The sequence below is a fragment of the Megalops cyprinoides genome, chromosome 15, assembly GCF_013368585.1.
Source record: "Megalops cyprinoides isolate fMegCyp1 chromosome 15, fMegCyp1.pri, whole genome shotgun sequence".
Classification (NCBI taxonomy): Eukaryota; Metazoa; Chordata; class Actinopteri; order Elopiformes; family Megalopidae; genus Megalops; species Megalops cyprinoides.
In genome coordinates this window covers 29,326,668-29,354,317 of record NC_050597.1, presented here as the reverse complement: position 1 = coordinate 29,354,317, position 27,650 = coordinate 29,326,668, and the positions used below count along the sequence as shown (strand labels likewise).

At 39.8% G+C, this 27,650-nt stretch overlaps 1 protein-coding gene across 2 annotated transcripts in view; it reads right to left on the bottom strand.

The window, feature by feature from the left end:
• The window catches only part of LOC118789672 (ligand-dependent corepressor-like), a 36,549-nt gene extending 10,108 nt beyond the window's left edge, over positions 1–26,441 (bottom strand). Inside the window, exons 1-3 of one of the 2 annotated variants that reach the window (XM_036546177.1) lie at positions 26,345–26,441; positions 8,231–8,296; positions 234–313 (exon numbers count right to left, since the gene is read on the bottom strand). In XM_036546177.1, coding sequence (XP_036402070.1) covers positions 234–313; positions 8,231–8,296; positions 26,345–26,441 — 243 coding nt within the window. The remainder of the gene's footprint in view (positions 1–233; positions 314–8,230; positions 8,297–26,344) is intronic. The other variant, XM_036546178.1, reaches the window with a different exon arrangement.
• Between the last annotated feature and the right edge of the window lie 1,209 nt (positions 26,442–27,650).

Here is a 27,650-nt window from a genome sequence, read left to right as displayed (position 1 = left end):
TACATCAATATGAGCTAATGTAAGTGTATGCATTATTTGTAAATATTATAGACATGTATGCAAGGTCATTCCGAGCATTTATGCACAAAGTTGTAATTTAAATAAAAAGTTGTTCACAAAAAAAAAATATTAATGTTGTTTTAGCTTTTGTAAAAGTGCAGTTTCAAAAATGAGCAAAAATAGTCAAACAACACACATTACACAAAACTGACAAGATGGGAAAAGATGACTACCTTCACTTTTTCTCGTCTTAAGCAGCAGAATAGACAATTTTCATCAAACGCCCAATCTGACACGCCTTCAGGCTCACAATCTGTGGATCCAGAAGAAAAAAGAACATTTCAGCAAGATGTTCATTTTTTAAAATGTTATTATTATTTTATTTTATTTGTTCAAACCTGCCAAATCACATTGTCAGTAACAGGTTTAAAAGAACACGTTATAATGCTCTCCCTACAGACATACAGATGAATGGACTGTTAAGTGGACCTGCTTAAGATGTAGGGTGAACATATAACGGAGTTTCAGTTTTTTCCCCACATTTATGTAATGCAGCATCACTATCGAAATATCACTTGTGACACAATAGCAGAAGGGGTTTTCAACATGAAGCCCATGGCTCTTCTTGTGAACCCCTGTGAGGGTTCGTGTGAGTTTGAATGCTTTAAGACTTGAAGATCTGGGTGTTCGAATCCCAGGTGAGCCATCTCGGTTGCATCTTTGAACAATAAAGTGAATAAATAAGTAATCTGTACAAATGGATGAGGCCACACGGTGACGTAAGCTGTGAAATCATACCTCTGACCCGGTCTGAACTGAGGTGCCGGCTATACAAACGAATTAAACGAAAAACATCCCACGGTTTGGCTGCTTCCCAATTTGACACTTATCGTATCTACTCTGTTCTTTATGGCCTTTAAAACAAAGTTCAGCTTCCAGATGAAACTGAAGAGTGGTCACACTGATGAGAGGGAAGAGAAGAGGGAAAATGTGCCATTGAAAGGTTCACAAAATACATAGCTATTGTTTAGCTCTCTAGGATCAAACTATTCTGGTCCTTTACTTTAGGTGATATCTATGTGGCTGTGTGACACATGTAGATTTTTATTCTCTTTGCTATCAGAGGTCAGTAAAAATATTTGGTTACCACTGCCCAGCCCCCCACACTAAATTTTAGTCAGAATGTTTGCTTAAAGATATAGAGGGGTGAGGCCAAGGAACTGGGCTGGGACAAGCCAAACCCACCTTTGGACAAGAATCTAGTGGAGGCACAGGTGGAAAAGGGTAGGTGGGCAGCTGGGTAGGGAAAAACAAACCAAATGTGTCAAGGAATGAAGTACTCATCTCATACTCAACACTTACATCTTAAGCCTTAAAGAGTTAGTGGGTTACTAACTAACTAGTATTTCAGGCAGACCAGATTCCAGACTCCAGATGCCAAAAGGCGACAAAACAGCAAGGAGCTCCTGACAGAAAACTCCACATGCATTTCCCAGAAGTCCATTAGCATGGGCAGCTCTTCTACTTCACACAGATAATGCAAATAATGCAGGTCTGCTTTTTTGACAGCAAAGTCTTGCAGTGCTGGAACGGCTCGAGAACAAAGCTGCCCAGCAACTCTTCAGGAGCCGCAGGAAACCCAGTCCAATGCTTTCAAGATTTATGACAGCTTGAGCAGACAATGCACTGTGGAGTGCACTAATTATCTCAAACCCTTTAAACCTCTATATAAAAGTACATTAAGTACAACATAAATAAAAAAGCCCAAAAGACGACAATATGACACCTTAACCAAAAAAAAGGCTTGAGATTCGCAATTAAAACATGAAGCACTTCCTCATTAGCACTGTGAAACAACACAATCTACAAGTCTAAAAAAAGAACAACCTAAAAAAAAAACGTTATGGATGCCTAATGCAGACAGCTTCAATTCATTTGTGTCTGGACTGTTGCCATGGCAGTAAATTTTCTTTTAGTTCTTTATAACCTTCGTTTCTGAACACGCCATTATTGAGCAAACACTGCTGAAAAATCCAGGGATGTTACACAACAGATCCTGATCCCCCCCCTTCCCTCTCTCTAAAGCAGCTTTCATTTCAAAGGCGTGCCATCACACTGTATTAAGGAGGACATTGGGTGCTATTATTGCATTTATTTTGCATTTTCTTTCTCCTATCACACCCAACTTTCAGTAGTTGACTGTTATATTTCAGCTCATCCCCACCACAGTGACGACAGCTGATCCCATACAGGAGCATGAAGAACGGCATGAACCTCACTGCAACACACACACACACACACACAATAACTATTTCCCTCACTCCCAAGTCCCACAGAGCACCAGGAGGCTAATGCCACTGGAGGATAGGCACATCCCTGATTCTGAGTAACCTGCAGGTGCCCAGACAAGTTCCAGGGTGTCGACTGCAGAGTGACAAAGGGACCTTAGCAGCTCCCGAGTGGCTCAGTCAGTAAAATCACTCTGAGCTCACAGGCACAACACATTGGCTTCAAAACCCACACACACACACACACACACACACACACACACACACACACACACACACACACACACACAGAAAGAGAGGAACATTTTCCTATTTTTTATGTTACTATGAGTCACGCCCTCCTTAGGCGCAGGTGGCAGCAGTAAAAATTTGGCTGCCGCCACTGAGCCAAACGCATGTACCAGGAGAATCTGGCGCTAGACCAGGTCAGCGTGGTTCAACACCTGGTGGCAGAATGCTTTTGCTTTCGCACACAGACCTTGCAGACGTTTTCTCCTTTATTTGCAAGTATAAAGAGTGCATTCAGCAGCCAAGCCCTTTCCAAACCCCGCACCCTGCACTGACCGAGTGCCAGTGCTGTAGGTGCGGTCCGACACTAACGCCAGAGGGACTGTTCCTCGAAAGCAGCATGGCGAACACAAAAACAATGCAGCTTAGTAAAATTCCACAGTCTGTAATGTCGCAGGCATCCTGCTGACAGAGAAATCAGACCGTGGACCAAAAAGGAGAAGCCACACAGCACCACGCGCAGCTTTGTGGCTGGTCAGTTCAGTTTTGGATGAGCTGTGGGCAGCTGTAAAGCAAAAATGGAAGCTGCGTTTTGTGTTGCATTAGCCCATTGCATTCAGATGGCCCAGCTTAATTCACTTCCATGACATGCCTCAGGGGACTACCCGTCAAAAGGCTGTCATATATAAAAGAAAACGATGAAGGAATAAAGTCCCCCCTCCTTTCTTCCCTTCATTTTACTCCTTTTTCCTTCTATTTCTAAATTTCTCCCTCTCCACTGCCTTTTTATGTTCATGCAATTCTATTGATCAATTTGATCTCACATACCATACAAAAAATTAAATATACTGAGAAAAATGTTGTTCATCCCTAGACTATACTGCAAATACATTTAAAATGTATTAATGCAATGTAGGAATAAATTGCAATATTCCAAAATGGAAATAATTTATATGTTGTCAGTATACTGATTGAGCCAGAAATATATTCTCCAAAATTTATTCTCAGTATGTTATTTTGTATCGGCTATGCCCATATCTAGCTTCTCTTTCCATTTTCTCACTCGTGCTCATAACACCCCTCAAAACTCACGTCTTTCACATCACAATACAGAGGTATCTGTCCTGAGATTCCCCTATGTCCAAACAGCAGGAACACAGACAATTCACCATGAATGAGCTGATGCAACATTCAGGCTGAAACATTCAGATACGTGCAGGGAATGATCCTTGGGATCCAAACTAAAACCAGTGTCTGCCTTTATTCGACAGGCTCCTCAATCAGAGTAGAAAAGACCCCCTCCCCCGAGCACCGATCCATGATTGGTTAGCACCAGTCTCATCCTGACAGCTAACAGCCAATACGAGTATGAGACACATTTTGGAGATATCGTGCATTTCCTCATAGATGAGATTCCCCGAGCTTGTACAACATACTTACAGTAAACCCTTTTTCTACAGGTCCATCACAGACAACTGCCTATGGAGGCAGCTGATTGAATTGCTACGTAGCAATTCAAACCACACCAATACCGATTAATTGGCTGGATTTGATAAATATAACATTAGCATGATCAACATTACAAGCTAAGAGCGAGTATTGCTCCAGTGACACCTGCGCATAGCACTTCAGAACAGCAGCCCGCAGAGATGCAATTAAATGTGGCATTTCCTCGGCAGTTGTGCAGGCCGCGCAAATTTTTTACAATTAGCTCCACTTTCTTGGTTTTTGCACCCTGCCTCTGAAACGCTGCCGTGACTGATGGCCATTTACGGACCAACACGCTAATCTGGACATTTTCTTTGTGTCCATGCTCCCCCATATATATATATATATATATATATATATACACACATGGGGATCAGGCAAGAATCGCAACCTGTGTAAGTTTTGGACAACCAAATGTAATGCAAGGTCTATATTTTCCCCCTCAGCCTGTTGCCGTCTACTGTGACTGACCAATAACTTATACAGGGTGGCAAAACCATCTGACAGCTGACAGAAGCAGCTGCTGAAATAACTAATTATTGTTATAACCTTTTCTCCTTGTTAAAAAACACACATATACCAAAGGAATTATTTATAGTCAACTGTATGCCCCCAATTGCAACTTGCAAGGTGTCATTTTTAGTTGCATGCGTGACCAAATGAATGACAATTTTATGCCTAGAGACATAAATATTGCAAAAAATTGAATGGTTTAAACCATTTCAAGCGACATTTGAAGCGCTTCCACGTAATCGTACCCTCTTTCAGTCACTAGTCACCGAGTTCTTAAGATATTGCATTTTCAGAATGTCATGTTCACTGCCTGTGATAAAAACAGCAAAATTCTATAAACAAAACATGTCATCCATCTAGCGCCCTGTTTTTTTTCTGAGCAAACTCCACCATTGGCTTAATGAAGAATGAAAGTGCCAATACAGAGAAAGTCACTGCTGTTGCGTCAAGGTAAATCATATCAACCAGATGTTATCTATGGTCATATCAGGCAGTAAGAAATACTTTACTTTGGTTATGAAGAAACCAACCTACTGATGGCTTGTTAAAACTTATAGTTCCACATATTTTTCTTAGTTAGCTATGCGTCCAAACAATCAACTTGCTAACTATGTTATTACTCATACATGTTACCTTAGCTAGCAAATCACAATCAATTTCAAATCATGAGTAAACGAGTGTGCTACAAGATCATTTGAAGAAACCACACATTACCTTATAAGGTGTGCCCTCTTCTACTGCAAGCTAGGTGATTATGTCAATTCTTAGCCTCTATGTCATTTAAAAACGGCATATCACCTTCTAGGAGTGTAAAGGACGACTCCTAGAAGGTGATATGCAAACTCTGCATGCAAAGATTCGCCTATCATTCGTCTGCTTCAAACATGATTTATAATCTGAAACATGTAGGGGAGACCCGGTACCAAAGTAACACGTGACGAAAGTAACACAGCGATTTTCTCCGAGCCCATAAAAGTCTGATATGCCTGACTGTGTCAGCATGTACAGCATGCAACACTTACCAGAACCCCGAAAAATCGCGTGTATACATCATACTTTCGTGGAGTTATACCCGAGAAGCTGTTTTCGATCACGGAAAGTAAATTCACTCAACCGGTATTTTTTTTAATGAAAAGTTGTGTCTATTGTTTCATGGGTCATAGTCATGATCATTTGACAGATTAATTAGTAGGCTACTTTAACACATCCTCACGTTTGCCATGTCAGAGTTTTTCAATTTAGAAGCAAGTCAGGTTTAACTGTCAGAAGTCATTGTCGGGACGATTATAACAGTTGTTTCTTTCGTCACTCTACAGTAACAACGATAGTTATTAGGCTATATTATTACAGCCGTTCCACATTTGTACAAAATAGCACCTGGTATTGACAAAACACACATGTGAGTTGTTGATCACAATGAAAATTAGTTTCTGTCTGTAACGTTATCTTTTTTCATTAGCGTTATTAAGCTTCTCATAGTTTTCAGTTAGCATTTGCTATATTTTTAATGTTAAATCCCCGTTTCCTCAAAGCTAAAATTAGCTAGATTTTTTTCCAATCTTGTGTTATAATCGCACCGGTTTTGGCATACGCGCTAAACGGCTATTCACACCGGTGTGACCATACGCGCGAAAGGGTTATTACATTATGCTAAATAATTAATGGGCTAACTAACAAACAAATTGCAAAGTTAAGGCTATATGCAGCTAAATAAATATACTGTCATATGCGCTATTAGTTCTCGTGGGGGCTGGCGAAGCTAAATTACCTCGCTTACTGCATGTTTAACTTCACGTTCTGTTTTTTTATTTATCATTTGTTTTCTAAGTTATTGTGTTGGTGTTACAAGTTCATATGTTGTGTTATGTTATAGGCTATTGTGTTGAAATAAATTAACAAAATGTTCAGTCTCCTTGCTGGTTGTTCCGACACATTCAGAATCATTACCGCTTTTCCCGTTAGCATTGTCGTTAACAGGCGGCTTTGTGCGTGCGCTTGTAAAATTTATATTTTAAAGGCTCATTATTACGGTTTTGTATTTCTCTGTAACGTAGCACACTGGTAACAATGTTACTTATAACATTCTCTCTCAGCCCTGGAACTCAAACCAAGTCCCCCCCCCCCCCCCCAAAGAAAAAAATCAATATATAGGCTATTTATATATATTAGGCGACTAATGGCTTGAGCTAACGACTACTAGTCGACTAGGAAAATCTTTAGTCGGGGGCAGCCCTAGAGTCTTCACATTTTTAAACTCAAAATAAAGCCAGTTATCAAAACATGTGGTGTGACAGACGCCATAAAGGGTAGCCAACTACAGCACAGAATAAAACCAGCGACTTTGTTGATTCAAGTCGGTTCCCACGGTATAAGAATTTGCATATTGCTGCATAACTTCGCTATATTGTGATCAGACAAAAAGAGACTGTACAGAGATGACAAATATGAGATTTCATAACTGGAAAACAGAGGGGTCCTTCCATAGACTTAGCCTAAGGTTAATTAAAAAACAGGAACCAAACTGAAAGGAGTATGTGTCTGGTCTTCGTGCATACAAGCGTTCTTTAACACAGGAGGTAGTGACAAGTTTATATATTTACACAGAAAAAGCACCCACCAGAGTGGCTAGAGACCCTGCAACTCCAACCCACCAAACAGAAAATCTGCTCACACTGGCAGGCATTCACTTCAGATCCTGTAATTACTGTATATCATATATAATTGCTATTATTGTATCTGATCATATATGAATTCTCTATATATTTTTAAAGTATATTATAATCAATAAAGCTGGTCACTAAAACAGTCCTTAAGGTTCAGGTGTTACCTGGATAATCACTCCTAACAATAATTCATATACATTCTTTTCCAAACATGAACAGTGAGTATTTGTTGCAAAGGGTCTTTAGCTAACATACTCATTCCTTTGCCGAGTGTTCATGTTGCCATTTTTGATGACATGAACAGACTGAAGGGGAAAATACTTTTAAGGTGAAGATTTGCTTTGAGTCCAAATAAAATGCCATTTCACTGAAAAGCATCACTCAAAAGTGAGGAAGCTGCTTCAGCTGACAGTATTGAACTAGAACTTTAAAACTTTCTTATCATAACTTTTAAGATGGACTTAAACATTTAGCATTGGTAGAATGAGGGTATGACAGTTCTATGATATGATCTGCTAGTCAAGGAGGTCAGTGTAGTAGTACTATGGAACCTTTTACTCATTTAGCTAGCTATATACAGTTGTGAAAGATATCAAAATGCAAGCTGGGGTCTCAAGGCGGTACAAAGTCTATCATATTCACATCCCTGCTTAGTCCTGATCTGCTGTCGTGTCTTTCCAGTGATCATGAAAGCAAGCAGAAAGCACACATAGACTGGATGTCCATTACCAACACAATAAAGCCAGGTCTTGCTTATTTGATATTTATTTGTGGTGTGGAGCAACAGCCTTGAAATGAGCATGTCTTGAGCAATGAGCAGTAACGCAACATTGCCATATTAACAATATCAAGTTGCGTGTTGAAATGAATGATGCAGATCAAGTTCAGGTTTGGAGCAAGCCAGTACACCATCCTAACTATTGAACCTGACACTGAACCCAGTAGCAATTACCATGTTGGAGTGCTGCAATTTTAGATATGCAGGCAAGGAAAAGTAATACATTCAACTTCATAATAAATCCAATTTTTCAAAAGATTAAAAATCCTTACCTTTGAACAAGGTAAGATCTTCTACTAGTCCTGGACCAAACAACCCTTCCAAAATGCTTTCGAAACCTGCAAAACACAAAAGAAAATGACAATTCAAACCACAGTTAAGAGATTGCAGAGTTTAATATATGCAGTCATTAAGGCTCTACATGCAAACAAAGAAAAGAAAGAAAAATGACCTTACTCATGGCTCATTTTTATTTTTACAACAAAACAGTGAAGATTCCAGTCTGCATCCCTGGGTACCATCAGTGAGATGCATCCATCAGCACTCTCTCAGCTTCAGTGCACCACGGGACTTGCAGTGTTAAAAACAGCAGTTAGCTGTGTGTAAGCAGTCTCACAAAATCACACTCATCTCCCTTTACCACTCCTACATAAGGGGTAGAGGGTGTCATGGTGAGGCTAGGTGTGGAAAAGGACGAGCGATTCAAGGTTGATTGTCGGGCATTCAACGCAATCAGAGACTGACTTGCTCACCAATCGCACTGGATGTACCTTTGTGTCTGTAGGGAGTGCGTCACTTGTTGCTGTAGTAGACCAGTGCAGTAGTAAAACACTCGCCGAGTAAAGTTTCAGTTTCAAGTCGTGTAAGACTTTCCCGGTTGGGACATACACGAGCCATCGTGTCACTTGTTGTGAATGTGTGCGTTCAACAACAAGCAAGTCATGTCCATGCTACAAATGTTATTCTGTTGTAACAGTGAAGAATTTTGCAATTTGTAATGCGATCGTAAGCTACAATGCTAGCCAGCTAGCGAACTTACTCAGATGTTATCGTATTCGGTATTTTGATTTACACTCGCTGTGCAACAGTCGCGCCAGTCTACCGCTGATACCAGCAGCAGTAGCGAACTGTTTACCATTGCGGGTGCCAATACGCACTGCACATGTAGCGTTGTATAATCACATCGCTTCCGTGCGTGCTGTATTTAGGTTATACCGTGTTGTGCACCCTACCGTATGCATCATTGTTTACGTCCATATTGTGAATAATGCGAATATCACTGTCATTTCTTACTTAAGACATGTTGATTTATTGTTTGTAAGATAACTTCAATGTATCTTATCTCCCTTTCAAGTTAATAACGTTGTTTCTTATTTGATTTACAGAACCACACACACACACACCTTCAAACTGGAACAGACCCAGAGGACTGTTAATAAAGGGAAATACTGTGATCACTACCTCTGCCTCTCGTGATTCTAACCGAATCCCCTGCAGTGATTCTACCTACCCGGAACTAGCGCGTAGTGGCATCCACTACTCAAAGTATTTTTCACTAGGTAAATACACAAATCCATGATTCTAAAGTTTGGGGATGAAATATTAAAATAATAATTAAAAAAAGAGAGAGATGGGGGGACACTACAAGTTGACTCACTTTTGCCAATGTTTGCATTTCTATCCAAATAAGGAAATTATTGTCATAAAGCAAGAGAGTGTGTTTCGGAGTGGCGATACATTCACCCCTGCTCAAGGTGGGTATATTCAAATGAAGCAGCTTCAGGATTAATACACTGTTGCGTCCCTGGACATTAACGTGGTCAAAAGCAAGACAGTGGCTCCAGAATGGAACCAGCAGAACCTACTGTGTGGGTTGACTGTTCCCCACAGGACAACATGTAGTGCCTGGGTACACTCAATTCCAACAGAAACGGGTCAGATGTATTTTTTTTGTTTTATTTTAAACTTGAATTTGAATGTTTCTATTAATTTTTCCACATTAATTTTGCTTCTTTTTTGAATTGCTTCAATGCTTGTTAACATCATGGATTTATACCTTTGCTCGAGTGGGTTAGGTTCAGGAAGGAATAATGAAGGTGTGTATGAAGATTAAAAGGTTGTTTTGTAATTTAACATATAACCCAGTACATACATTGATCCAAAAAAGGAATAAAATGAAAGAGGCCAAATGCAAACTGGCACAGCATTCAGGCATGAGTTCACAGTTCAGTCTGATCCAGCGTGACAGCGGGTGGACAGGGAACGTAACTGAAGATGTACAACAGAGGTGCCACTCATGCTGGGCCGTCATACAGTAAGGACAGACATCACAACGAATATTCATCAATGGCTCCTTGACTGGGAATCGCTACAGTTAACCATGTTCTCACTGTAGTTGCTTTACAGACAAATCCAGAGCAACTTGCACAGCTTACAATTTTTACATGTAATCCATTTGTACAGCTCAACATTAGCAAAGTCAATCTGGGTTCACTCCCTTGGGTTATGAGCCCTGCTCTTTGCAGCCTGTACCACAAACAGCTATTGTGCCTTTCTTTGGAATTCCGCTCACATTTATGCAAGACAGTGTGCCCTCAACATGCTTCTCTGGGACGTAACAAAGTGCATGTCATGGACTGAACATCTTATTTGCCCAACACAATCCTAAAACGGCACAGCTGGAGTTCTGGTCTACATTTTTTGCCCATCATGGTGACCACGTCATAACTGCAATCACATACACGCTCCGTCTCCGTGCTGTGAGCAGCAGTTCCTAGTGGGTCTTGGAATAATGGATACTGTTATTTAGAGACATTAAGATACATGGTAGTGTATGCACTTAATGACTTCCCATAGTTTTCTAGGCTGTTGACTTTTAGATTAGCACAAGTCAACTTGGTGATACTTGAATGGTGTTGTGTTTGCACTCACTGGTCTGGGAGTGTTGTTGACCACATTTGACACTGTTGCTCATTTAACTTGGATGGATACACTTCTGTTCTCTTCTGCAGGAAGTCGCTCTGAATAAGAGCGTCTGCTAAATAAATGTGATGTAATGTGATAGAATATTGACACGCAAGATGCTGAACCCATCTGCAGCAAAAAAGACATAAGAATGTACACTCATTTTGTGCAGTGCAGTTTTTCTGCCGATTTACTATTTTTCTTCTCATTCAGTAAAAAGCCAATGAGCCAAGTTAGATGTTGCATTTTAACACCTCTCAGTACGTGTTTTGCAGCATTTCCCCGTGCACTTTATGGTCTTGTGGTTTGCTTTGAAATTCTTGCTTGTATGAAGCAAGCTTTGATCATTCTGAGAAGTGATTGGCTGGGAAGAAGCCGCAAGACTACCATTTTCCTGAGGCAGACCAATGTTTTGCAAGAGTGAATATGAGTTTCACTTTCACCTCACTTAAGTTTCATTTTCTTCTCATAGTCTGATAAACTAAACTCATAAACATACCTCGAGCATTATTAGACAAATACAGCACTCATTTAGTAACAATAAACTCAATAAAGCTACTGTTATTATTAAATCTACCATGTAACTACCATGTAAACAAAATACTTTCCCCATTTTATCAGTAGATCTTTAAGGGGACAAATGAGTGGGAGCCATTATGCAAAACATGCTGCTGAATTGCAAAAGACTAAAGTGTAGGGGTCAACTGGTGTGTTTTTTTCAGGGCCGATACAGATTAGTAAGCATTAGCAGCATTTCTAAGTTAACTGAAATTTTTAATAAATAAATAAATAAACAAAATAAAGTAAAATTAAATAAAACTAGTACAACTTAAATTTGTACTGAAATTTGAGTCTCAATTAGTAGTCCCAATTCAGCAGCACCGGACTGTGGTGCAGAGAGCAGAGTTGCTCAGCGTGCTCTTCAGAGAAACAGTCAGAGACAGCTTCAGTACACACTTCAGGAACGTTACTAGTAGTCGTGGGTGTAGACTGAGAGTATGACCGGCCCTGGTAAGCGACAGGCTGTAACGTTATTTCTTGCATATCATTTTTTTGCTAGTCAGCTGGCTAAATTCTGGATCAACAAATGAACTTGTTGACGTTCGCTATCACATTCAAGTTAGCTGTACGAGACTCAAAATTAGCTTACGTTATTATGACCATTGGCTACCTATAACATGTAAAAACACCAACTCATATGGGCGAGTAACGTTACGTTTGCAATATGGTAGATAATACAAGTTCCAGTTGAACTGGCACCAACGTTACTCGAAGATATAGCTATCGCTATATAAATAAACTCTATTATCTTGTTATAGTTAACTGTATATCACTGCAACAAAGTGCATTATTCCAGCATTTTCAATGTAACTGTGACGCTGGGCATGCTTGTTATCATAGAAATAGATCATAAGATTGTGGTGTTTTTGCAACTTCAGCGTAGAGGATTGTGATGTTTATTGCAGCTTCGGAAATAGCCGCTACCTTACCTTCCAAACACATCTTAGCTTGCTCACTGGAGCTGCTCCAGTCCTTTGTGCCCGTATGTGGCACAGTAGCCTTCAGTGTTGATTGGTTACATGTCACGAGTAATAGCCTATCAGACAGTGCTGTGGGCGGGACATTGCTCGCGACGACAGAGTGGTGACTACAGACAGAGAGAGGTGGCTGCATCAGAGCCAAAGTAGCACATTTTTAAATTAAAATATTTTGTCGCAATCGGATAAAAAAAAAAAAAACAATTTCGATAATCGTAAAACTGCTGAATATCGGATCCGATAATCGGCAGGGCCAATAATTGGTCGACCCTTAAAGTGTCAGCAGGATCAAAATTCAGGGCTGAGTGGACTGTTCACCGAGTTGTTGACATTTAGCTCCAATTTTAAATGAAGCAAATCAATATCCATCAAAAACACCACTGAAAATGTTGGGTGTAATGCCCTACTGCAATGAAAAGAAGTCATCACATGGAAAATTCACATAATTAAATTTCGTAAGGGCTAACCCTCCATTGGGGTGTTGATTTTGAAAGCCTGTAAATGATGAACAGTCCTAGTATCTTCAAAACAGCCTCTGTCATTACCATAACACTTTTTTTTTTTTTTTTTTTTTTTTTTACAAAATTCCAGTGGAATTTTGTGTCTGTTCAGTTAGTAATAATTTACCTGCACACAGAATAACGAGAGTTTTAAGGGATTTCAAGAGCGGCATTTTTAAATATGCGGCACAGAGACATGGTTTTTGTAAGCATTTCACACACACTGTTGTCATTAGCATTTCCTTCAGCATAAACTTGCTCAGCTAAGCACCCCCCCCCCCCCCCCCCCACAAGCCTTTCAAAGACAGAAACCAGTCGAGGTCCTTGTGGATGCATCCCTCTCCACCTCACTCACAAAAAAGAAAAAAAAAAAAAACAGGGGGGAGGGGGGTTTTTACAATATAGGAAGCAGAAAATGGCCTCTTGGTCATGTGCAGCACTTGAACTGCAATTATCCAGTACTACATCTGAAAATTTCAGAGCCTGAGAAACTAGGTCATCCACTCCAGTTGACATATCAGCCTGACATCAGATGGTTCTTCAAGAATTCATCCTTTTTGGGGGCAGCTCTATATGCAGTTCACATTAAAGGGACCACAGCGGTCACGATCCTACACATTAACCACACTTCCTTGATAAAAAGTACAGCAATGATAAATGTGTGCTTAGCTAAGTCAACTGCTACCCACCACAGATAAAAAGCAACCTTACTCATGAAATGGCACATGCTATAAACATGTATGTATTACTGCATACACACAATACCCCACTGTGGATTCCCAAACGTATGGGTTTTCCCTTAATGGATACACACGAAAACCCCTAGTACTATTACAAGCAGTTCCAAGAGTCTACAGCAACATTTCTCAGTGCTGTCCTGTGGTATGCTGTGCGATGGCTGTTTTCATGAATGTCAACTGTTTTTTTTTTTTTTTTTTTTAGAATGAACAAAACCAAGCTGTTCCCCATCCACAAAAGAGGCAAATTACAAAAGCTGTCCTTTGTGGTCTGAGCTTGATTTTTGTTCTTATGACTTATCAAGCAGCCATTCCTTCTTGTTAATTACTTTGCCAGTTTGACTTGTGTGTATATTATATTCATATATAAAACGCATATAATTTTTTAAGCAAACCAACTGTATTATGGCTGGGGGGTAACAAGCAGGAGTGGCATCCTGATCACGGGGCAAGTACCATTTCATGTGCAACAGGAAACACAGAACTTCATGAGTGTGCAAGCGCGGTTTCATGGTGCAAGGTTCCATGCTCTACTGGCAGCGTAAGGTTGTGTAATATCACAGCAGAAGGTGTCCCTTTTTTTTTTTTTTAAAGAGTACTTGTTTTTCAGGACATTTACAAACACAACAATTTAAATGACTCAAATTTTTACCAAGATATTTTCCTACATTGGTTCTTTTTGTGTTCTAAATCTTTTAGGAAGATATATGCAGTGTTACAAGACAGGCCACCTCACTGTGCTGAAAACATGGAGCTGTGCTGGTGACACAGATACATATGCATTTATATGCATTTCAATCTTCTCCATTGGAGGACACCTCATCTCCCTCCTGACCAATCAGCTGCTCCTGCAAGTCATTGGGATTTTTTTAGATGCCTTCTCACAAAAGCAGCTTTGTCCCTCTGTGACAATCACATGGAAAGCATGACACCACAGCAATCTCTAACTCATTTTCTTTTTGCAAAACAAGCTAAACACAAATTATGAAAATAGGCACATGCAATTAATTTTATGGGGGGGGGGGGTTGGGCAGATATTGTAAAATGCATAACAAATGATTACCAATTCTAGTGGTAAACTGTTATTACTGAGGGGGTCCTCCATCTCAGTGAATTGACCCATTCTTGGGGCAAATCCCACAATTCCAGCCTGTTCCAATTCCATTCAATGCAACACATGGTGTAGGAAACCCTGGCATGCACCTAATGGTTGAAGCTTTTCAGAGATTTTTCAGGTTGGACTCCTTCAGGTTCATTACCTGTAACTAACAATTAATGCATGAAGGGATGGCACACGAATGCATGAATCAATATTACTGTTGTGCAGATAATAATTCTGATCTGTACAGTGAAGGAGTATAAGTGTGTAAAAATGTTATACTGATGAGGAGTACAACATGTTACATAGTGAAGAAATTTCCCCCCCAAAATATTTCCTGTTTCTGTGTTTTCATTGAAAATATGTGACTTTGTGGATGAGGTTCCCTTTTCACACCCATCGCTTCATTTGATACTGTGCAGAGGTAAAGCTTAAAAGCAACAAAATGGCTACAGGCCTACAAGTAGATTTTTATCAAATTTATTATGCTATTATTATGGTTTTTTTGGGGCAGTCAACGATCACATCTATAACAATGTGTATAGCTTACAATTTTACATGTTGCCCATGTAAAGCTGAATATTTACTAAAGCAACCTGGGTCAAGTACATTGCCGAAGGGTACAACAGCAGTGGCCCACCATGGAATTGAACCGGCAACCTTTTTGTCACAAAGCCTGGCCCTTAACACTAACTACATTTTTTTTATATTATATAGCTCTATATAACAGATATTAATTTCTCTGTTGCATATCTCTCTATGAAAATATGCTGGAAATTAACATCAAAGCACCAATGAGTGATGGAGCACTGCTTGGTACAGAGAAGTGAGTGAGAAGAACTTTCTGCTTTACACTGATCGTTATTCTCATATTGTTACCACACGCAGCTCCTGGACGCATACCCTGAAGACTGCACAAGCTGAGAGGGGAGAGGTGTTGAACAACCCGCTAATGAGGAAGCGGGGAAGAATCAATAACAATTATAAATGCAATGAAGGGAAGAGGTTAGGCAGTTAAGGATGATTAAATCTAGAGTTGAACTCCCCAAGGCAAGTGTTTAGAGAAACCAAAACAATGATAACTTAAAACCATACATTTTTAAAATTGATGCAGTCATGTAATTCAAGTGGGCTAAGCCAGTAAATCTATCCACCAACCTGAAAAAATAAAGAATCTTACCTTTGTTTGGTCATGGTCAGGTGCATGTATACATCTTACTCAAATGGTCTTGATCATAAATGATCAAGTCTAGGAGGCAAAGGCCTCACTCTAATCCCAATATAAATCATTGTGAAAGGCCACCACTCTCACCAGTCTCAGATTTGACTTCTCTTAACAGCAGTGTTCCCTGAAACATGCAGTGCTAAAAGGCACCAAAGTCAGCAAAGGTGGGCAGAGGAAAATCTAACAGATACTGACAGTCAAACTATTTTGCGCTAAAACAAAAGCAGGACAAAACAATATATAAATTACACAAAAGCAAGAATATTAGTCACAAAGACTTAAGATCAAGACATATACCAATCTTTCCACATCTTTACTGAAAACACAATGATTACTACCAAAACTTTTGGTATTAACATGCATAGACCTAAATTATTGTACAACTATAGGCCCTATTGCTGCATGAAAGCAACAGAGTGACTTTTTGTGTGTAGAAACTCTCAAACAGTATAGACTATACCTAGTTACTGTATATTTCTTCAAATTAAAAACACTGAGTTCCACCCCCTGAAATTCCACTATGCATATTATTACAAAATGTCTGAATGAATCACCGTCTTGTCTGCCTGATGAAGGTCACACACGCCTAATGCCTGACACAAATTAAAACCAAACAATATGTGCTGGAGGCCAGAGCACAGGGGCTTAAGTAGCTCGGTTCTTAAGTTGCTCCTACATGAGGAAGGCAGTTCTTCTGAAAAATATTTCAGAGAATCACATGCTCATCACATCATGAAATATTAAGAGGGCAGATGAGCTGGACTGTTATAAATCTTTCAATTCAGCTACATCAATTATGAACCCGTGCTACAATTAAAAACAAACCTGCCTCTGTAAGCTCTATATTCACTGGGTCCTTACTTCTAAGCCATTCCTGTGGACTGTACTGCACCAGATACCCTCCATGCCAGCCTTTATTTCAGATTCTAATAACAACTTCAACCCTGACATTTAAAAAATCTACCTGCAAAACAGTAGGCTCCACACACATTTCCACCAACACGTTCTGTCCACAAGAGGTTAAAGTCTCTTTTTAGCCTTCACTTGACCTAGATTTCTCCTGAATTAAAGCAGGGATGAAAAAAGATTTGGAATGACACCGTCCCTCCTCCCAACTGTACTAGAGAGGAGAAAATCCAATTTAAACACACTGAACTCCTGTATTGTAACATGGAGCTCAACCAACCACTCCAAACATTTTCACCATGCAACACCTTGAAAATGTATTTATTTAAGCTTTTGACATGAAATTCGAGAAAAGGATTATAGGAAAGACACTGCATGTCAACCTATACACAGGCTATTACGGTGATAAACACATGACCAAAGTAAACATAGCTTTCACCTCTCACACACTCTAATCAGGTAACTGTGTTCAGAGAATACGTGAGCATGACTTTTCTGACCTCTCCGGACATGTCCTGCATGGAACTGAATTACCAAACACAATAGGAAAATTGCATCAACACCGAACCCATGCAACCTCTAAAAACGAGCAAAAAGCATTTTACAATTTGCTGAAGAGAACAAGCCTTCCAGAGAGCACCAATTTCGTTCACTTGATAGTCGATCTCATTCATTTTTTGTGAGCGCTTAATTAGCGTAAAAAAAATAGTAATAAACTACATGCTTTTAACAAGACAGGAAAGACAGGACTGTAAGTGCAGCCATTATGCTTGCCATGTTATTTGCTCAATTTTTTACCTGCATTTATTGAACTTTACGCCAGTACGGAGTAATGAAAATGAAAGATTAATCCCAATTACCACCCTTCTTTATATAAGCAAATTTTACAACTGAAAGAAACACACACAAAAATATCAACCGAGTACAGAGTGGGTTTCCTCAAGTCAGTCATTTGCAAATGCTACATTTTTTCAAGAAAGACAAAGGTGACGACATTTGACCATGAAAAATCTCACATTTTGCACAGGGACCAGATACATTGTTAATGAGTACATTTTATATGTCTGTAATCTGTTTGCAAACTCTTTAAAAATGTTTAATTTTCTTTAACAGACTATTTAAGGCAACTTTTGGAATCACTTGAAGGTTACAAAGTTTTAATTTAGCAAGCCAAACAACTACCTACCAATGAGTTACATGAGTTACATGTTGTTTTACGTGTAATTTCTCCAATATGTGAAATCAGACAGAAGATACTTATGCCATTTTTTCTTTTCAAGATGAATAAGTCTTGAGCAGGGTGTCATATCCATGTAAGAATTAAGGCCCATCCGTCACTTTAAGTCGACACTGCTGTCTTTGCTTTTAGTGAAGTAAATCTGGCATTTCTTTAGATTCCAGTAGAAAACCTGCCATGGAAAGTTGCAACTGGCTGTCTGAACGATTCAGTCTCCTCACGCCACACTGGAAATGACATCTTTGTTGCCACTTACTGAAAAGAGAACGAGAGATTCTCAAGAAGTCCAGAAATGCTCAAGAAGTCCAGAATTAAATATGTGAAATGAGGGAAAGATGTCCTTAAAAAAAAAAAAAATCTTTACCGATAAAACCATTTTTCTTGCAGTTTGATGCAATTTTAAAAGTCACAACAACGCACACATCTTCCACCGTTTTCCACACACAGAATTGTGTGCCCCCCCCCCCCCCCCCCGCCAAACCTCTAACCCTGTCGCCACAATATTTCAAATGATAAAAACACAAGAGAAACTGTGCAGCATTAAGTTGCATTACATAAGGGAGCTTAACACTTCATTTACAGCATGGCCACTGTCTAGTGCAAACAAACACTTCTGTTCCAGGCTGGAGGAGCACAACTGAAACACCAATTCATTTCCATGATACCAAGACAAATTCCAAGGACTCTACCCTTAAAGTGCCTGTTTTATCATATGATTTTCACATGAAGTTTTGCTCCTTATTTCCTGAGCACAAAGAGAATCATTTACATGGAGCATGGAGGCTCTGCTCGTATGTACAAATTTAGTGTGCGAGTTCGGGGAGGGGGGCGTTGAGAGATCGCAGCTGTTCAGAAGGCAAAATTGCACTTCATCTCCCCAAATGAATTTAATTGACACCCCAGGACACCTTTAATTGGACCAGAAGGATGTTGATCCGAGGCCACAGTGCTGCGCTGGGGCATATTGATTTAGTGCCAGAAAAACATGTGCAAGAATGGTTGTTGCTTAATGCTGTCCCAAACAAAATCAAACTTGGGAATTTTGGGACTTAATAAGGAACTGCTGGTATCATTTCCAACCTTTGCACTCCCAAAAAATTCAGCTATGATGAGGGTGAAAGGGGCAGAGGCATTGTGATAAGGTGTGCTGTGTAGAATCATTTGCACGTCACAGCTTTACTGTCCTTTCTCCCAGTGTGGCGCACTTATAAAAAAAGGGCACAGTCCTTCTATGGGACCTACCTTTAACAGTCAGCGTGAATTAAGGAACCATTCCCAAAATCATATTCTCCTTTCCACTCCTAGCTCCAGCGTTTCACGCGTTTTTGAACACCACACTGTTTTTGCCTAAACCAAGGTAAAACAAAAACCAAAATGTGTGTGGGAAGCAACTAATGAATTTATCTACAATCTCAGTAACAAATGTTAACTGTTACCATGATAAATGTAACAAGTTTATCGACAAACCACTTCCCCCTCTTTCGTAATTCCCTGTTGAGAATCCTAAAGATTCTCCTGCCTGCAAGATATTCCATGCAATCTTGCCTAAGGAAATAACCCAATACAAGTGAGAAATTAATACTGGCCAACAGTAGAAAAACTGACTTATGGTTAATCAGCAAGGCAGGAAAGGAAGGTCATCCCAAAAACAGTGCACAAGATATCCTACAGTAATCCTCTAAAGCATTACCCTACATAATAATCAATATCCAACGCATAATACATAATACATAAGGTGTGCAATCAGTGACGTTACGATCTTACCACAGACGTCAGAGATGCCATGCATTTAAGAGATGTCAGATATAGGGTGAAAATTTGAATACAAGTATAAAATAAACAAAAAACAATGCAGAAAATATATTTCAAACAGGCTGTGAAAGTACTCCCTCACTGAAATCTTTAAACTGTTCTGTAGCTAACTAGCTGTCGTGCTTTTTGTTGTTAATTTTATGCACCATCACCTAAATAAACAGGATTAAACAGGGTCTTCCCTGCTGGTCTCACTGGAAATCAAATACAGCCGTTTTCACATATGAACACTGGACAAGGTCCGGAGAATCAGGTCTGGAACTTGGCCAGAATTGCCCTTTCACACATGTAGCACACAACAGGAGATTGTCCGTGACAGACGCGTTCACACCTACAGGAAATACTCCGGTTTGGTTTAGGTGAGGGGCGGCGCCTGGGTAGAGCGTGCAGGAGGCAGGACATGATGCAAAAACTACGCTGCAGAAATCGCAGTGGCTGTATTCGAAACCACCTACTGCATACTGTGTCCTGTGTACTACACAAGTATACTGTATACTGCATGCTATTTTTCAGTGTAGTACCCAGTATGCGACCATTAATAATTACATTTTTTAGTATGTTACATTGTCGCTTGAAATCATTGCGAGTTTAGAAATGTCCAGATTTCCTTCTGGTATTTTCCAGTTAGACGCCACTTGCATTCTCACAAGTGAAAAATGTTGACGAGTTCACGAAAAGCACTCGCGAGTTGATATCTTACCTTTCGGTGGTACGAGCACATAATGTGGCACAGAAGGCAAGCATAGCTATTGTACTTTTGGGTAGCCTATAAAAAAAAAAAATTCACACATAGCCATCCAAATGGTGCTACCGGTACACATAATTTATTATTAATTATACATTTATTATAACAGGAAGGTAAGTTTTTGTTGTTCACTATGTAACGTTAGGTGACCTATCTCACTATACCTATCACTATTACTTAGCTACAGCTTAGCTAGCTACTAACCAGATAATAAACTACTAACCAACGTTATTGATCATCGTAATTATCTCTATCTCTTTAACGATCTCAATAACCCTCTTTAACTATCTCTTTAACGATCAGTGGAATAGCATGTATTTGGACGTATCCGCAATGTCTACGAAACAGTGGAAAGCAATATACAGGCATGCAGAAAAGACTATGAGGCAGATGTTTGTATTCTTCCGGTTTCGCGCCAGTCGCATGACAGAAACGTCATCAACACGCCCACTCACTTGCGGTGGATTCTCTGGAACGTTGCCTGCTCTATTCACACATAGGCTCACTCCAACATGAGGTGACGAAGTCTGTCACATGTCTGGTCCGACTGATTCAGACATTTGCGTTCTCACATACAGCTCCTCCGGCTAAGGGCCGGATACGTTGTGAAAGAGGCTTAACTGTTGCTGAAGATTTGCACATATACTTACATGAGTGTGTGTATAAAAAAAATATTTTTGTTTATTTTATTGCTTTTTACTTTTCAGACCTTGAGATCTTCAGATTGCCTTGCCATTGCATTATGAATAGTAGTCTACTTAAACTGTGGCAACCATGACACACTACAAATGCTTGTGCGTTTAAGGAGAAACCAAACTAATATTACTTTCAAGTGAGGGGGGAAAAAGGACTCCTGAAAGAAAGAAAGAAAAAAAAAAAAAACTAACGTGGAATGGAATCCAATGTGTTTCAGTCTATTCCTGGTGGTAGGGAATCTGGTTGTAATAGCCGATTAGCATTTTTGCAGCACATCAGCACAGTTCTGAGTTTTTCTGTCCCAGGGATGTCTAAAATAAGAGATAGTACATCACAAGATTTCTGGATTTAGGTACAGAACACTCTGTTTCAAAACAAGGGAAAGCCCCAAATGTAAGAAAAGACAATTTTATACCGTAATAAATTATCGTGTCAGTGGTAGAATTTTCATTCTAAGAAGTATAACCAATTTAAAACCTTTGTACCGATGTCATAGGGACTGTGCCATGTTTGTACATCTCCAAGACTTATTAAATTAAGTGTGTACATTTCTGTGACTTTGTCAATTGTCCACGTCCTGCCTGTGACATTCACCAAAAATTCCAGTGCTGAAAACACGGCTCTCATAATGAAGAACCAAGTCATCTTCACAACTCTCTCCATAGCATGATCACTGCATCTCGCTAATGGTTTAAACACACATGGCTTTGATCACCATGAAGGGTCAGAGATGGTGTGGGAGAGAAGCATTCCACTTTAGAGCTTGTCTCCTTAGCAGAAACACTCATTTCTTTCATCTGTTAACTGCAAGGCTTTGATTAGGCATTCATTATGTCAGGTTTAAATAGCTACGCAACATGAGCAAAAAACACTTCAATTGTCAGAGCAATGCAGTTCTTACATTCTGGGCATTTTGTTTGCTTGAGGTACATGAAAAAGCTGAAAAGAACAAGCTTCAACTAAAATCTGAAAACTGATAGCTGAAGTCTGCCTTTAACTTACTACTGCATTAAAGTCATGAAAAGCCTTCGCAGGGAGTACCGCAGGATTACAGCACGCAAACGCAAACATGGATTTTTATTAACAAACAATTTTGTGATGAAAAAGAATTATGGCAAAAAAGGTCACCATGTCTTACCACGGATACTGATTCTGTTCAGATTCTGGAAAACATCCAAACCCATGTCTATTGCAGTTTGCTTTGCTCTGGTTCCAACAACCTGTTCTCTCTGGCCATCTTTCACCGAATCAGGGTAGGCTTCCACGGCTTGCTCATATTCCCATTTCGCCCAGCTCGTTCCTTTGAGCGCATAAAGAGTTTTGATATTTTTTTAAAAATAAAAAGCACACAATTACACGCTGTTTGCTTAGTGGAACCAGCAGACAGAACGCCGATTGTGCAGCTGTAAGAATTCAATCACACCACCAAGCTCCTCCATTGTCTGCGAGTTCTTGGTAATGTACAAGCCTAAAGGACATGTAGGCTTCATTTCATTATGCAGGCGGGTGTGGTACTGCATCCACCAAAAATTGGACAAAAGCATGCCCTTGTGTTTACGACTTATTACAAAATCTTGCATTCACAAGGCGTATTATTAAGTCTGCTGAACAAGCGTGAATGCTGTGGGAACAAAGGCCATTTGTAGGTCAAAGATGGATATAACAGACTACTCCAAGGCCTAAGGCAAGACCAACAACACTGCTTTCTCTCATATTCAAGAGAACACCTGACCAGATCTCTGTGCTGAACTTACACAAACATAAACACTGGCTATTTGGGTTTGTCTAGCACTTTACATTTACAACCTAGACAACCAATCACTTACAACCTTTTTAGGCTCCATGTTGGGGTCTGGGCGAATCTAGCCACAAAACGACCTGTCCTTGACTTTGAAAAATACTACAAGCATTAACTATGTTCATTAAGTAATATTTTAATTTTACTTCAGCAACTGCTGAGTACAAGGTGAGGGGGAGTAATGTTTCCTTGGATGTATTCAGCCACATAGAAAAGGCTTTGCAGTTGGACTGAATCAGGTCATTGCTTAGAACAGTATCGAGCCACAAATGTAATGCCCATTTATAGGTGGCTGCCTTCACCACAGTACTATGCGTAGGTTGATGATAAAATCACTCTCTAAGAAATTACAAATGGATGTGAACCCCACTCGCCCGCCCCTCTCCCCCTACGAAAATATTTAACTGGTTCAGTGGCATTTATTTCATTTTTACAAATCATAAACATTCTTTGTTTCTGTGAAATTCTTTTAAATGTAACCCTTTACATAACAATAATCAATATGAGCCAATCTTCTAATTGCTTTCAGCTTTTTATGTCAACTGGATTATTTACTGCAGATGCATGTGGATCTAAGGTTGAATATACTTTTATGGGTAAACATCCTGAGAGCTGTTAACTTAAGATACTGCTTGATACTTGATTCAAACACATTATAATATGCCAAATAGTATTTTTCACAATATACCAATGTGATTAAAGATTCAGTCACTTCTGCAATTAGATGCAAAAGAGAACACTTTTTTTCCTTTTTTGGTTTTTTAAGCAACAGTGACCATATAGTACAGATGGCTGTAAAGAGATTCTAGATAAAAAGGAGATTACCGAGGTCAGCGTGGGTTAAGCTATGTTCCTACAACAAATGGCACCTTTGGCAATGTAAACAGACTAACAATGTAATAGATTTTCTGTACAGGTCTAATTTCATGCTATTTTAAGAGCATACAGACCATTAAGAAGAAGAAACATAAATTGAGATTAATTATGACTCCTACATTTTTCCACAGTTAGGCAGAGTATATGGCATTTTGTTTTTCTTTAGCATTGATAAATTACCATAAGTTAGGTATCCATGGACTGTGTATAGCAAATGTATGTTTTCATTTCACTAAAACAAATAATTCATCCTGCCTTTCTTTTGAGTGCTTCAATGACAAACCTATGCAAACATAAAACACAACTTGGTGCTAACTGAGCATATAAAAGAAACACTGCACATCCAATGCCAGTCAAAACCTCTGGCTCTCCACACATTACACTCCCAGCCAAACCCAGCACCTAGTTTTACTGTTTGACAGCATGAACAAGTACACATCAGACCTTCCGCAACCTTTTCAGCACAAACAACCACAATGGCCATGTGTTTTCAACTGTTCGTGCTGAGACTCATGAAACTTTACTGTACGAGGCTCTGCCTAAAGTGGCTACATGGAAGAGCCTGAGCTATGCAGAGGATCTGGGGATCTGTGATTCTCCAAATACAAACCTTAGACAGATAGCTAGTTAGCTAACAGCCTCCCGGGTCTGTATCCATTCAAAAGTACTGCTGACTGGCAAATTTAATCACAAATCGGAAGCAACTGAAATTGACTTAAAAAAAAATCACACATATATGTGTGTGTGTGATCAAACGCTAGCTCGCTAGTCTGGTAATATTATGTTTGGTCGGCTAAAATATATACATTTTGCGTCTTCAAATATGAAAAAGACATAAATTGAAATGTTATATCAGCTAACTGACGTTAATCGGGCCAGGCCACCAGCTATCTTGCTAGGTAGCCACCTACCTGGCAAGTTGTATTGTACCTAGCTAACGTTAGCCATCTTAACCTAAGATCTAGACAGCTACTGAGATACTATTAGATATAAATATGTAGCCTCTTGACAAAAACTAAGATTAAGTTAGCTTCAGCCTGACCCCTCACAGGTCGAAAATAGGCTGCCAGCTGTATTAGAACTGTTACCGGTTTAGTTAGCTAACCATAGCTATTCTGCTAATGTTAAAGAGCAGGCGAGTCTGGGAGGGGGTAGCTAGCTACCTAATTAGCTAGCTGCGGGCTTTAAAGCTAGCTAGCAAGCTCATCTCGGTCAAGGCTTAATCACACAGTGTTTCGCCAGAGATGGAACAAACTGATAGACATCCAAGCGGCTATTGGAGATAGACTAGAAAACTTGGTAACGTTAGCTATCTATTTTCCTCGACGAAGCAGCCGTCAACAGTAGCTAGACCACCTAGAAAGGAAAACCCTTTCCCCCTCAAGCAACGTCTAACTTCATCTAGTTCGTTAACTAGCCACATTAGCTAGTTAGCTAAAGTATTTATTGCAAATACTATAGGAAGATGGGATGCCGGTTAAATCCTGGCCAGCTAATACGATAGCTAACGAACAGCTAGAAACAGAAACAGAACTAGCTCCTCAGAAAACGTATCCGGTCAAAGTTAACTATAAAACGTCCTGCTTCCTAGACGGCCAAATAAAGCAGGAGAGTACAGGAAGTAGCTGTACATAACACTGGGGTTGTTGTGACTGTCTATTGATTACATGTAGTTTTCATTCTGACAACCATCCACTGGATCGAAACAGTCAAATTATTTACAATGATTTCTCCTTTGCAGTAATGCGCGCTCCCAAGTGCCTATACCGACATATCAGGGAAACGCGCATTGCCCTCCCCCACCAAAAAATAATACAATTAAATATAGGAGCGCGCACCAAGCAAACATGAGTTACTCTCATTGGTGGAGGCACAGTTCACAGTTCCCGCTGTTCACGTGATACGCCCTCCGTATAATAACCAGCAATGGCAGAGTAGGATAAAACGAAGATTAGATACTTTATAAGTATCCATCAAACAAACAGATGAATGCACAGTTTACACCATCACCTTGGAAAAAAGTATGTCATTGCGGAAACATCAAAATAAAACGACGTGCTCTGTCGTAACAGCTGAGGGAGGCAAATCACTTAAAGAAACAGCCGCGCGAGACAAAAAAAGTCGCTCCGTGCTGCTCCCGACGGTTGAAAGCTGAATTTTTTTCGGAGCAACCAAGAAATAAAGTACATTTCTTTAAACACTGCATGCTTCAGCTTGCTATTCGGTTCTACGTGATATGTGAAATTAGCTTACCTACACAGTGAATGAGTTTGTGCCGCCACGAGTCAAGTTCCTGCCGAAAGCCGCGCCTTTCGATCGTGCATTGCTGCCTCTTGCACAGACTCGCCATTTTCTATCGGCCCCTCCCGCTGGCGCGCACGTTGTGGGTGCGTCTCAACGTAGACGTCATTCGCCCTTTTTGTCGGACTGAGTCAAAATGAAAGATGCCGTGACAAGACCAGCACCTCGTAGCCGATGTGATGTGCTAATTTATACTCTGACAAATAAAACTGACGTATGCAGGCCGGTGGTTTATACTTGCTTTTAGATGAAGCCAAAAAGATAGTACAGTGTAAACTACATGGACTGCATGCGGAAACATCAACCAATTTAACCCTTAATGGCACAAATTTCTAAATCACATATATTGTTACCTTTTTTGATTACGTGTTTCCCACTTCATAAAGTGATACCAAGAATAAATTCTTCAAGAGCTGCGGGAAAGTATTAATCTGTAGGTTTACCATGGCATTACAGTGCTAGTTACTAGACACTAAACTGTTGTTATTTCCAGGACAGGTCCACCAATATGTCTAAAGACAAGAGACATAATTATTTGCACTTACAGTATTAATGGTATTTTGAACACATACTTTCTTAAGTACCTTCTTGTGTATTTAATCATTAATGCTGGCCAGTAGGTCTAGTTATTCTCAAATGAAAGCAATAAATCATTTTCATTCCTGCTGACTTTTTCTGAGAATTTCTGCATAACATTTTCTCTCTATCCCCCTCTATAGTTAAAAAAAAAAGGGGGATAGAGCCTGTTGTAAAGTTTTTTCTGGGTCAATAAAATCTACCTGGTGTGTCATGTTGCACACACTATAAATTGGTGATGAATGGTTATACTTAAGGGCCGTCTTCCACACAGTTCTACAAGGAGACTGTCCTATCTTGACTGTCTCAAGCATTTCACCACTGAACCTCTGAGGAAATATAAGGGAATGTTTCACCTTCTGCACTTTGTAAACGCTGGAGCAGTAACAGTACAATACTAATGAGGAGATGACGGGTGGAGCCACTACGTGCTGTCAATCATTGACATGTATGAACCAATCAAAAGACTTTGCACTTCATGGAAAGAATACTACAATTGCTTAAAATCAGACAGCCACTGATAACACATGATAGCTCTACCTCTTTCGGGGTTCCTGAAGCCTCACTCTCAGTGTGTGATCGCAAGGCCGAAATCACACTATTGCAGTCTGGTGTGACACTGTTACAGCCTTCCTTGACAAAATGATCTTTTTCAAACAGATCTAAGTGGAAAATTGCTCCA